Source organism: Pieris brassicae, chromosome 7, assembly GCF_905147105.1.
Source record: "Pieris brassicae chromosome 7, ilPieBrab1.1, whole genome shotgun sequence".
NCBI classification, from domain to species: Eukaryota; Metazoa; Arthropoda; class Insecta; order Lepidoptera; family Pieridae; genus Pieris; species Pieris brassicae.
In genome coordinates this window covers 18,584,064-18,598,626 of record NC_059671.1, presented here as the reverse complement: position 1 = coordinate 18,598,626, position 14,563 = coordinate 18,584,064, and the positions used below count along the sequence as shown (strand labels likewise).

General features: G+C 33.6%; 1 protein-coding gene across 1 annotated transcript in view; it reads right to left on the bottom strand.

Moving 5' to 3' along the window:
- The window catches only part of LOC123711726, a 106,457-nt gene that overhangs the window by 15,043 nt on the left and 76,851 nt on the right, over nt 1-14,563 (bottom strand). The window contains exon 2 of the mRNA XM_045664449.1: nt 3,145-3,266. Coding sequence (XP_045520405.1) covers nt 3,145-3,266 — 122 coding nt within the window. The remainder of the gene's footprint in view (nt 1-3,144; nt 3,267-14,563) is intronic.

Sequence of the window (14,563 nt, the reverse complement as noted above, 5' to 3'; positions counted from 1 at the left end):
GCTTTAGTTCGTATACAAATATTATATGTTAAGACTACCCTAGGATGAAGATCGGCAGATCATGGATGTCTATACAGGGAATATATAGAGAATTCTAATTAACAAGCGAATATCCATAGCTCCTGTTATACTATGAAAATTGATTTCAGTTCAGAAGTTTCCATTAGTTTTTGTTATCCTTGAATCGATGGTATTTCCCTTTGTGATTGTCATGTTTGCTTGTCATGTTAAATCTTAATTTTTCCTATATTTATTTAGAAATCCTACACACATTTATTATATATACCACAAAACTATTATAATAAAGATATACCCAGATGGAATACATAATATTTACAAATCAATAAAAAATATTCAAGCCATTGCACAGACAGACGCCAAACGTTGGCAAGCTTTTGTAAATATAGAATAATTAAAAAAATGAATATAACTATATAGAGTATAAAACTTATGTATGTATGTATATAACTGAAATTCGGACACGTTTTACGAACCAAGAAGATGGCACTATAAGATGTTCATAACCAATAAAAACTACTGGACCTAAAATTATTTCATTATATACATTATCCATGAGTAACATAATTTTTATTAATTTTATAATTCTTTTTTAGTTAATTACCGTCTTTGAAAGTAATATGCTTACAATAGTTGTAATTTTTAACACATAACTTTCATGATAAGAATATTTAACTGAGACAACGTTGGCTTGTGAATGAAAAATATTGTCAACTAAATACTAAGACGAATAATCTTTATCAAATCTATGTGAAATTCACACGATTTTATATAAAGACTTCGTTATTTATCGAGAATCTATTATTTATATACATAAATTAAAAAATATATGAATATAAATAATATAACATAACCACGCCTTTGGGGAGATGTTTTCAGTAACTTTTCAAAACTTTTGATCGAACGTAATGTGTTACCCAACAATGAGTAGTAAAAAGCATTGTTTTTTACTTCCGATGATAAGCCGAGGAAATGATGCGAAATGCGAGACAGTGCATCCATTGTTCGAGATTTCGTAACGAAATTACGCAAACAAGGAAATCGGCTCATCTTTAACGACATCTCATTTATTAACTTAACTGACTTCAAAAGAATTTAGTGAAAGGATTTGACAGTCGACAAAATTTGTTTTTCTCTCTTGAACGCTGATTATTAAAATGTCATCTATTTTTATGTAATAATATCCTAACTTAATAAAATATAAAACAAACATAACATCTTGAGCCATGGCGTTCACAGCACACAGGCGCTAATTAATGTTTTGACTCCAGCTACTGCTTTTCTCGCTCAACGAATAAGTATCGCAATACAGCGAGAAAATGTTGCCAGCATTAAAAGACTTCCTTCTTGAATTGTCTATTTATCAATTTAAAATAATAATTATTATTACTATGTAAGTAAATAATATTTTAAATACTATATACTTGTGTGTTGGAAATAAGTATTTATGTAAGAACACAATACTAGTAAAAACTTTTTTGGTAAGAATGAACGTAATATCAAAAACGGTAAATAATCCTATACAAGGCTACAATAAAGCAACCTTGTATAGGTAGAATATTGATAGAATTTGTAAACTTATTTCATATTTCAAAATATGCTTAAAAAGTCTGTGACCTCTCACCGATAAAGTTTGAAGACTCACGAATGCCCAAAGAATGCAATTCAGTTACATAAATATTGGCTCTTCGAATAACCATAAATACTGTTGAGTAAGCAAATATGTTTTCGATATTTGACCAGTGACACAATGGTCAAATATCTACTGGTCTAATTTAAGGTAAATATGTTTTTAGTCATCTTAAAACGTATTAAATAACATTCTTTATATAATTTTTCCTGTAAACTAAAAAATAATATAAATCAATGTCACTACACTAGCTTTTAAGGTCTGGACCTCAGATTTGTTAATTTGTTTTGGCAAGTAGGTGATCAGCCTTCTGTGCCTGACGCACGCCGTCGAGTTTTTGGGTCTAAGGCAAGCCGGTTTCCTCACGATGTTTTCCTTCACCGTTCGAGCGAATGTTAAATGCGCACATACAAAGAAAATCCATTGGTGCACAGCCGGGGATCGTAACTACGACCTCAGCGTCGCACGCTGAAGCCACACTGCACTAACCTTTAGGTATGTTTGTTATTGAATTTAGTATAAAAAAACAGCTGTTAGCTAGTTACGTTCGGTGTCGGTTGCATGTTGAGTAGTTCGACGAACAACGGATGTTCAAAAAAATGTTAAATGAAACTCTTTGTATCAAGCTGGGTGTCAACTGGCTTTAATTGTTTAAAACTTGAGCTAACATAAGATAAGGGGTGGAGTTTGGGACTAGACTAACAAAAGACTTACTTGTCTTATTAAGGGTTCTTAATACTAAGTGACACTTCATTATAACACTAGTCGACCTATTGGATATTATGAAACGAAAATGTTATATAACAACTAGCTGACGTCGTTTTACCATGTATATTATTTCCAGGAAACTTTTTGTTTAGTTTAATAAAAATAACCATAAAAAAATAATAACAAAAAGGGGTCTATCGTAGAGGGTGACAATTAAGGGTTGTATGTATTATTGTATGCTGTGGCATAAAAACTAAGAACAAAAAAAAATATCATAAAAATAAAGTTTTTGGGGTGGACAACCCTTATCATTTAGGAGTTTGATAGATAGTAGCAGATTCTCAAACTTACTGAATATGCATTAAAAAAATCATAAACATCGATCGAGCCGTTTCGGAGGAGTATGAGAACAAACATTGTGACACGAGAATAATATATATATAGAGATTTATGAGTGTGGGAAAAACTAAAGGGCTGATTTTGGCTTCAAGCGTGCGATGATTTGGTTTAGTTTGGGCTTCTAATCATTAACTACAATAACGTGTAACGTAACTAGAGTTAGGTTACATAAATCTCGCGATAATTTTTTTTAATATTACTTTATATAACAAATAAATTATAATTAATTTTTTTTACTGAACATTATTTGTAGAATTACAATTTCGTGATATAAAAACTTAAAATCAATATTTTTGGTCTATCTAAACTAGTTTGATAGACCAAAACAAATACACCAGTATGGGACATTCAATTTATAATTCTGGTTATTAATAATGTAATAAACTTACCCCAAAATATTAGGATGTTTGAGTTTGTTCATGAGCTGAACCTCCCGAAGCATATTGGGTCTGTTCGCACGCTGCTGGTTCATCTTCAGCACCATAACTTTGCCGGACGTTTTGTGTGTTACCTTAAAAAATATATTTATTTATTCGGGACTAGGCAAAATTGGTATGATAAAAAACTCAAACGTTATTCCTCTATATATATATACTCCTCTATTCTCTACTAGGTATATATATAGTATATATATATATATATATATATATATATACTATATATATATATACTATATATATATATATATATATATACCTCTATACTCATCAAAATCGGTTTAGCAGTTTAGTACGCATCTCTCATCTCTGTAAATTTTCAATATTATCGTTGCGTTCATAATTAATATAATATTCAGAATCTCGAATGATTTTTAATGACTTATGATAAATCTTTAATCACATTAGTAATTAGTAAATTAGGTTAATATATTCACTATGACTAATTAAATAATAACTCTAGGACATGATTGTAATATTTATATATAAAATAGTTATAAAACATTTTTTTTTATTGTTATAATTGCTTAATATATTATAAATAAAATAATACATTTAGGAATTAATCATGGTGCCTGTTACACTACAATACGAACTTTCAATAATAACCTAGAGTTACTTCAATTAATAAAAAAAAACTGAAATCCAAAACAATACAACAAACAGAGAAAAAAAAACGTTTTTATACATTAATCAAACTGCTATATTTACGATATTCGGCTTAATTACGATCCCTTATCCCCCATATTGAATCCTCATATATTTTATACTAAAAATAACAATGAATATTTAACAATTATTAATTTCAGACCATTGATAAGTTGTTAAATCGGTTAGTAAAAATTCATCGTTGGTTACTAAGAGTTTACTGTAGGCATAGACAGCGTATCAACGGTTATAGAACCCATAACATACACATACATTTCTGTGCTCCAGCAATAGAAGCTTCTTAATAAATAATACCGATTACATATGGCAACAATACTTAAGACTTCCTTCGTTGGACTTCAAGAAGCGAAACAAAAACACTGCCAACAGATTAATACCTACAGTTGGACAATATAGCTACACGACAAAAAGAAGCTTGTAAAAATAGGAATAAGATCAGTGTTCCTTGACATAATCACGTTCATTTAATCGAACCTATAAGGCTCGAAATTTTGCAAGATATTCGTTAAAAGTCATGGTGGATAAAGTAAAAAAGACTTCAATGTTTAATATGGTAAAGATAAAATATTTTTTATCCCACGCACATACCCCTGATGTGGCACTCTGCTGCTTAGAGACCCGTGGGTGAGTTTATCAAACTCGGATAGTACACGACCCCATCAGAGGCCTTCGTGATCGCTTTCTCATTCTAGCGGGATTTCAGCAGTATATGACAAAGTGTGTATATAGATAACAGGAGACCAGCGAACCTTCTCCTTCTCTCCTCTCCCTTAATTAAAGCAAAACAAAAAACTAAGCATTTTAGGAGACAGAGAGATCGCTACGTACCACCAAAGTGAGGTGATGACGGAACCGTGATCATCGAGGAGACTCTGATATATTCTGAGCGGTATCTTCACCGCAATTTTCCCACACCAAGCACAGCCTAACAATCTTATACAGATAGAATATAGATTATGTATTTATAAACTACGGTGAGAATTTTGGACTAAATTACAATATGCTCATCTCAATCAATACGCAAATCTTCAATTAAATCTTAAACATTTATTTAGATTATCACAATGTCGTGTTTATGTATTCAATAAGGAAACAACACATCACAAATATAAGATACATAAAAGAAATACACGTTTAGAGAAGTGACCTTGAATTACTTACAAATAACAAAAATATACCAATAATTGGTAACAACACTATGTAGATACTGAGTTACGTTAATATAGCACGACTTCTTGCTGCGGGTACAGCGTTTTATCAACGTATACTGTTTAATTCGTTCTGTGGCCTTGGTTTCCAGGGATTGCGAAAGAACCCGCCCGGTGGGCCCGTGACCCGTCAAGGACAAACTCGACGTGCTCGCCGCCGCTGTTTGTCCGATGACGCCACAACGCTCTCTCGATTACACCCGCTAATCAGCTTAATGTAAACAATAAATTCCTTGGTATTTTTTGTATTGTGTATATATATTTATTATTTTATTTCGCGAAACATTAAAGCGTAAGTACGTAAAGTAGAACTTAGAATTGATTTATGGCCTCAGATTAGCCTTTTAGTTTTTTCGCTTTGTAATTGTCGAGTCTACATTGTTATCTTCAGTTTTATTTATTCCTTTTCGTACTTTAGTATTTATTTTTCTTTACTAGCGTTTCCTGGAAGAGGTAGCTTCTTAGAAATAAGGCCGCCCGTTGCCTCCATAATTTATGTTTTATAAGTAGTACAAAGTTAATAAATAAAATAAATTAGGTAGTTTCAAAACTACTCCCTATTTCGTTAAAAGATCATTTGACAGTATAAAGATAATATAAAAATCTACTCTATATGAAGTCACACACAGTTCTGTGTCTGTTTTCTTGATAGGCAAGTTCGTGATTAAGACATGCAGGTTTTTTTACGTCATCATCTTCAAATGTCTCATTGATAAACGAATAAAGGTACAATTGGACACCTCCTGTCCCTTGGGAAGCTAAATTCAAACTAAACCCGATAAGTTAAAGCACTTAATGTTCCATTATATAACTTATAAGCCAAGTTACGAACAACAATACAAGTGGGTCGCGCACCGTGATTGTATTCTAGATGATGTATAAAATTATATTCTTTTATAAGCAAACCGCTGACCTACACAGATCTTGCTCGGCCTATGTTTCTAGATCTGTTGGTACTTTTTCTTATTGTTTATTGTAATTACAGGTGTCGGGTCTCACAAAATCCTCATAAACTGTATTACCCTAATGTATGTAGCTTTTGAAGCACTTACGATAGCCGTTGGAAGTATGTATTATAAAACTGAAGAACGCGCTGTCCACAGGACCGACTGTATCAAATAAAAAACAATGATTTGGATAGTAATAATTGTATAAGCTATAGGCCATTACATACAAACGAATTTATTATTAGAAGATTAAAATTGAATTTAAATAGGAATTATTAGTATCCATACTTACCTAAATAAGAACTAAATTCCTATCTCGCATTCAAATTTCGCATCCACAAGACTTAAAAATCTTTATCGAAGTTCACACTTACAACGGTCTAACCCATTGCAACAACTTACATAGATTCTACCCTCATTAGTTTAATAAACAATAAAATTAACATATTTTTTGAGACAAATAAAGTAATTTTTCTTTTTATAATTAAGGCAAAAACACACAAATAAAAGTCCTATTCGCTGTAAATTGAGGTTTACATATTTTTTGCGTTTATTGCTCTCTTGCCTTTAGTACCTTGAATTGTTTTCCGTGTCAACACAAACATTTTTAAATGTCTGTCTATATTGTCATATTTTTAGGACTTCGAATTAAATCCATATGCTTAAAAGACCTAGAACTCGGAGGTACTGTTTCGAATTTCGACAGGACAATTTACCAAAATTGTTCATAAGCACTCGAGCCAATAGCCATTAAAGAAAATATAGTAAAATTCTTCGCTTCGGACTTTATAAAGTAAAAATAAATACCTAATCTACGGCGCCATGCACTGCACTCATTATATTATAAGTGTTACTTGACAATTCAATATCTGCTATCGAAAACACTTTAACTGTCACAAGGAGCAAGGTTTGAAATCTTAGATTGTATTGAAAGTTTTAATTATGTAACGCATCTTATTATTTGAAGTGTTTTTGATAAACTAATCTATGGTGAAGCCTCTTATTTAATAATAATACATGAATATATCTAAGAAAATTATTAGCTATCTGTATTTATACGTGATAGGCGTGATTATTTTTGTCGGGGTTAAACGGTCAATATTCAGATTTAACCTGATGTTAAGTGATACCGCGGAAGGCTCGCAATACTTTGGCCTTTTTAGCCCTTTTAGTGCCATACAAGTTTTACCAATATATTAGTAGAAATATTCACAATTCCCGTAACGATACACAAAAATAACGGCCTTAAAAACGTTGTGGATGACGGACGTCGATGTGATACGTTTGGAGTTTCGTATTTTGCCTCAATATCCGATGATGAACTCAGCAGGAATTAGTACGAAGAAATCCTCCTCGTTCATTCTAAATAAAGTTAAATAATCTATTACTTTAACAGTTACTCTAGCATAATGATTATTTAAACAATATCGTTATTTTCACCAATCATAAAACATGGTTTCAATCATGTAAATGCATGTGATAAGACACCTAGTATCTAGGGCGATAACTTCTAAAATCGCTTGCGCAACGATTGATAAAAATCTTACTGAGACAAGGATATGCATCAAATCACGTGAAAGGCTCCACACACGGCATAATTTAAAATGTATTCAACAATTTTCACACGGTTTCCATTAATAAACAAAGCTTTGAAGAGGAAATATAATTAATTAATTAATATTATATAAAGTACTATGGCCTAGTGACTGGAGCGTGCGACTTTGGACCATATTAAAATCGACCGAGTGTATCAACAGAGGGCTCATTTTGCCTTGCCTTGAAATTATCAAGAAACGACAAATGGTTGTAGCGGCTATACTTTTTTATATAAAGACACTTTGTTAGATTCGTTAAGCATCAGCGCTGTGCATATTATTGCTAGTCAAAGTTTGTCTTCAATAGTCAATTAACTGTTTCACCGTAACGAAACTAGGACCTCCGTTATGCAACGCAAACTAAGTCAAAATATATAATGATTTTAGTTGTGTTAGCGTAGTGGTTTTAACGTGCAACACTCATTCCTGAGGCTCCATCCCCGGCGTGAACTGAACTTTCCATGTTCACCTTTAAACACTTGCTCGTATGGTGAAGAAAAAACATCGTAAGGCAACCCTAGACCGTGGACCCAAAAAGTCAACTCGTGAATCTGGCACAGAAGTCTGATCACCTACTTGTCTAATGAGAAAAACGAAAGATTACGAAACAGATACACAAATCTGAGACCCAGACCTATGAGGTTTTTTGTTGATACCGTTCACATATACATATATTCTAATGCAGTTAAAATAATTAACAACCTTTTACACATCACAAAACCAGGAAAAAGTTGTTAAAACAGAAGATTTGTGGACGTTTTGACCTTTCAGACAGCCCAGACGTAATTAATTAAAACTAAATACACACGTAAGAAATGAAACTTCTTTATGACATTATTTTTCAAAAAAATGTTTATAAAATATGATCTACTATATGCAACATTAATACAATCATTTCATTGAAAGAAAATAATTTTTTTACCGGATTAAAGCTATTTGTATTATTATAAATTTTTCCGACGTTTCGCGTGCTTTACAGCGTGCGTGGTCACCGTGACCACGACCACGTTACAAAATTGTTTTCTTTCAATGTGTAAAAGCTAATTTAAAGAAAGACAATACAATTGTTTCATTTTACCTTATTACTATCATTGTTATCGTTATTATATATTTTATGGCTTCGAATATCTTCGAATCAACCGTGATAGGGGCAAGAAAAAGATGTAACGGAAAAAATGTAACGCGTAACCCAAAAATGTGACGGTAATTTTTTTTCCACCGCCGATAAAGTAGTTTAACTTCAAAAAATATTTCAATTGAAACACATATTATTTATACATGACATCAATGTTAATAATGTAACAGTATATCACCCACGTTTTAAATAGTTGAACGCTAGTTCCCATCGCTCAGACGCTAACCGCCTATATCAATATTATGCAAATATACTCTCCAAATAACAACCGAGTGAGACATCACGCATTATTTTCGGGAAACAAACATCGACCACACTACAAACACAACGCAAGCCTACATATAAATAATGTTACATAGAAAACATAAAGGTAAATACAGTTTATATGTTAAAAGGAAGAGACTGGCTGCTGACACATGGAATCCTAGTATGGGGGCCAATGCACCTTACTTTAGCTAAATGTCCTGTATATTGTGTATAGTAAAGTTTTTCTTTCTTTATATATTTCTTTTTAAGCTACCGTCAAACGCACTTTTTCGCTTTCAGAGGCCCTTTTATATTTACGCACTTTCCTCAAATAAAAATGTTTCATTTGTATAATAAAGTTTATACTTTCTTTCGAATGTTTTCATAAATCATTGTAAAGATACACAACCGTTGCATTAAGAATAACTAACTGTTAAGATAGATACTACTAGATTAACTACAAGGTTTTACAGGTGCGATAAATTCAAAAGTTGGAGAAATCTTTTCAGTGTATATTTTTTGAATGTTGCTATATACTTTTAACTTTAAAACAGTTTATTTACCTATTCAAAATTTGCCCAAGTTTATATAATATGGGTATTAACAATTTTTGTTAGAGGCTGGTGCTTTTAATAGGATCTAAAACTTTTGTTAAACGTGTAAATGAATGAAAATTTTCGGTCAATGATTAATTGTGACATTCGTTGTGGGCTTTTTTTATTACTTGGGGAAATGCAATGCTCATACCTAACCGCGGCTCGACTGCTTGGTGCGGGAGGGTTATGTGGGACCCGCGATTGTGCATACCCACTAAAACCCCAAGGTGCCACCAACAATCGCCTTAGGCGGGATGCGGTAACAGTATAGCCTTATTCTTAGCCGCCGTGGGCTTACACAACAACAAAGCTATGATAGGCTGGGCTGATTAGCATTTATTAATGAAGCCCTACCTCGTGCCACTATTTACAATAGGTTTAACGAGTTTAAGCGTGGACGTAGCAATCTCAATGATGATCCGCGTGAGGGACTACTGAAGATAACATCAGTGCTGTGCGACGCCTGATAGAGGAAGATAAGAGAGTGACCTATCGGCAGATACGGGCAAGACTAGGCATTGGTATGAGTCAAGTTAAAAAAATATTACATGAACATTTAGGCGTCAGGACGCTTTGTACCTGATCGATTTCCCATACTTTAACCGACGACCAGAAACACCTAGGCATGGACTGGTGTCGCCAAGTGTTAGATATGTTCAAGGGCGGTGACTCAATGCTGTATTTGACATCGTCACAGGTGATGAAAGCTGTATATATTAGTACGAACCCGAAACCAAAAGACAATCAGCCCATTGGGTGTTTCCTTTCGAGGATCGGACAACTGAGGTAAAGAAAGGAAGAAGTCAATGTCAATGTTAGTGCTAGAAGATGTAAGGGCAGTTACTGCAGACTGGTATGTCAACCGCTGTTTGCCTGTTGTCTTGGAATAAATTCAACAGCAGCGCCCTAGAAGCAGGATCTTCCTTCACCACTTTAATGCTTCAGCGCACTCTGCAAAATGGATTGTTAAATATTTGACTATGGCAGGTGTCGAGATAATGAGTCATCCGCCGTACAGTCCTGATCTGGCATCCTGCGACTTTTATTTATTCCCAAGAACTAAAGATAAAACTCGAGGTATTCGCTTTACGAGCCCTGAAGATGCGGTGAAAGCGTACGAATGCGACGATGTGTAGAGAGGAACGGAGATTACTTGGAAAAACAATAAAAGTATTGGCAACTTTGTACATTAAGCCGTTTTAAATTTTCTAAGCATTTTCAGTGTTACATAGGTATACGTGAGGTTGTGTATGTGGGGTGAGCTCATGATGTAGGTTATTTAGTGGTAAGGATATTCGTAATATTCCTCTTATGAAAATTCCGCGGCCAACAATTCTTTGTCATGCTATATAACTATAATATAGTTTCTTAATTTACCATTTAGAATTCAAAGAATAGCCTATAATATAAACAGCAAAAATATTGATCACACAAAACACTTCACATAGGTGCTATAATTCAGTATCTAGAGCGTACTTAACCCGACCCAATAAACAGAGATACATAGATAGATTGTTGCAAGTTAGATATATGTTCTTGATTAACGTCAGAGTAGAATCCAAAACCCTTATTAATTCAATTATTACTTACTCTCTTGGCTTTTATCTCTATTAATCTATAGCTAGCTAGTATACACAATTAATATTGAAAACCACATTTCCCACACAAGAGATAAACATATAGGCTGAATTATTAGAAAAAAGTTATTTGTCGCGCGGTGGCGGTTAAAACTGCCTTAAAACTAAGTTGTGGAACGACTGACGTCGAGGTGAGAATGTGGAATTTTGCCTTGACGTCCGATGATAAAACGTTTTTCAGAGAGATTCCAATATACATTTTGCTTCACTCGTGTGTTTTATTTCTATCCCATAAGCATTTATTTCCAGAATGCAGGTGATGTACGGTAACACATGTTGGACAAGTCTAGGAAGATTTATCCATCCAACTCTTGCATGTCACATTCCCTTTCGCATCGTGACTGCTTCGCACCTAGCATGAAAATAAAATGGGTTGTAAAAATAAACGATATCTCAAAGACGAGGCATGCAGTGCGATAAGATAGCGATCGTGTTTACCGTAAGATGGCGCAGAAAGTGTTTATCAACGAGCAAATCTTTTTATCAAGGTTTACGTAATGCCCGGAGAAATGACTCGGATTCCATGGGAAAATGCAGAGTGTGAGAATCATTGACAATTGCCTAATTAACGCTGTATTAATAATTTTAAAAATGGAATTATATAACGTAGGTCGATGACCCCAAATGTTTAAAATTTAATTTGTCAACGAACGTATAACAACCAATTCATGAACAATAATGAACTCATATTGAAAATGTCTACTTCACTACTTAACCAAACCCTGCTTAATAGTGAACTATACAATCCATGTATTTTCTTATGTACATTGAAATTCATTCATCGCGAAATTAGCTTTTAGTTTATTTTATTATTTTAGATTAAGTCTGGCATCCTTAGTATTACTTTATATGTTGTTTTTACTTACTAAGATTGCCTGGCTGGGATCGCTTGTTAGCGCCTGTTGCATCGCTAATAACTACTGTAATTCGTTTTTATTTTAATGTAACGAAGTTTTAAAAAATGTGGCAAAATTAGACCAACAAGGGTCTCAATTAACAAACTTCGTATCTTACTTTAAAATTATGATTTAAAGGAACTGTGCAACGAGCACTCGTATAGTATAAAGAGTGACTTAGTTTTTAATCTAAATGTTTTCATTTGAATACACATTATTTGAGAAATAAAACCAAGCCTTGTTACGTATTATCAGATTGAGCATCGTGCAGCATATTGCAGCAATGATAACGTGTGTATGTTGGGTATTTAGTTATTTGCACTTAAAAATAATACATAGTTTATATATTTAGCTTTATATACTGTAATTGTGTAACTGAGCAGTGTTGGCCTAGTGGCTTCAGCGTGCGACTCTCATCCCTGAGGTGGTAGGTTCGATCCCCGGCTGTGCACCAATGCATTTTATTTATATGTGCGCATTTAACATTAGCTCGAACGGTGAAGGAAAACATCGTGAGGAAACCGAATTGCCTTAGACCCAAGAAGTCGACGGCGTGCGTCAGGCACAGAAGGCTTAGGTGATCAGCCTTCTGCCTATTTGATTAACATGAAACATGAAACAGATACAGAAATCTGAAGCCCAGACCTATAAAGGTTGTAGCGCCATTGATTATTATTAGTATACTGTAAATGAGACGCCAATATCTGTACCCGAGAAACACAACCAAATTCATGAAACCGACGGCAACAACTCTATTTCGTTAAGGTACTGGATTACCTTAAGAAAACAGGAATAGACATACACAGACATAGACATAGTACACAGCCATTGAATGCCTAGGGCTAATCTCTATATGGGAATGGACATATAATATTTAATTCAATAGATACGAAGAAACCGAAAGGAATGGTTGACATTCAAAGAATTCATTGCGGTATTTTTAAATGTCAACGCTGTGTTTTTTGCTAATAAGTATTACATTTTGCGAGTCTAAGCCGCTTTGTGGTGGCATTAACGATTTAAGCAAGTTGATTAAAAAAAACTATCGGAACTTACACTTACAAATGGGCCGTCATACCTTTTATCTAGTGGACCGGATGTAATAGATCATACTTTTTATTTCAAAATGTTTTAGATCAATAATTATCTGTCTCTTTTCATCGCACGTAAACACAATTCAGACAGATAGAGACGAGACAGTACTACTTTAATTGAAAAATTTCGTTTATACAGGGTGTGGCGTAATTAATGCATATTATGACACCTGCCTGCTGCATGGGTAGAGGACATTGTGGAGGTTCAAAAAAAAAATTTATTTCATGTTTTGCTAAGTCGCGAGGCTTTCGATATATTCAACCTTTTAAAATATTCAAAAAATTACACTTTTGCCACTCTAGCTCCAAATGAAGGAGTTTTTATTCTTTTATTTTAATGATATTCTTTGATTAATTAATCCAATAATTTATTAAATAAGTATTAGTTGAGTTATTATTTGTATTTTAGGGTAAAAGCCTCCTCAATATTAATTCATTTCTCTTTGTCTTCAGCAGCATTCATTCAATTTTCCCCGCTACTTCAATTGCGTCATTGGTCCATCTTTTATTTGGTCGTTTGTCATCTTCTTCCAGTAGGTCCAGTCCATTTTGTTGTTTCCAATGTTAACTATTGATATATGTGTTGTTATATATGTCGTATAGAATGTCAACTATGATTTTTAGGCCGCATGCATAGCTTTTTAAAACAAAGATCTAACTCAAATTCCTCATCGTAAACATGCTAACGTGATGTAAAAAAATATAGTGACCTGATTGCCAAATTACATAGACATGCCTGCTTCATTGTGATTCCAAAATGGTAACTCTACTCGATACCGTATCTGTATAACTGGGTGTGGCGAAATGAATGGATATAGTAACAGAAGATCTTTTAGATTAAAAAATGAGAAATGGAAGTCGAAGTCGCTTTCAACTCACATTAAGTGCAATTTCGGTCAGCTTATTGGATTGCATCCAAACGACATCAGTTCTCGGGATATTACAACATGCTTGACTTCTCACCGGAGCTTTTTAATATAGAGTCAAATATTTTATTAGTTTGACTAAATATTAAGTCATTGTAATTCACCTAAATTGGTTTAATCACTTTTCGTAAAGTGACTAGAGAGTTTTTTTCATAGCTATTTATAACAACAGGTTCTTTAGATATGGAGCTCAATTCCACCTTTGACACTCCCCTGCTGCCTAGCTTCTCGGTCACAGATCTACCTGATCGCGTACCTGATAGGCTAGTAGGGGTCCTATATATGCATAAAACTCTAAAATTTTGCTAGTTGACGTGAAGAAATGCTTAAAAATAAGAGTTTACCGTTACTATCAAATGTAAAATAAATGTTCGCGACCACATACCGGTATACCTGGGCACAAATAAAACACCTTCACTCCT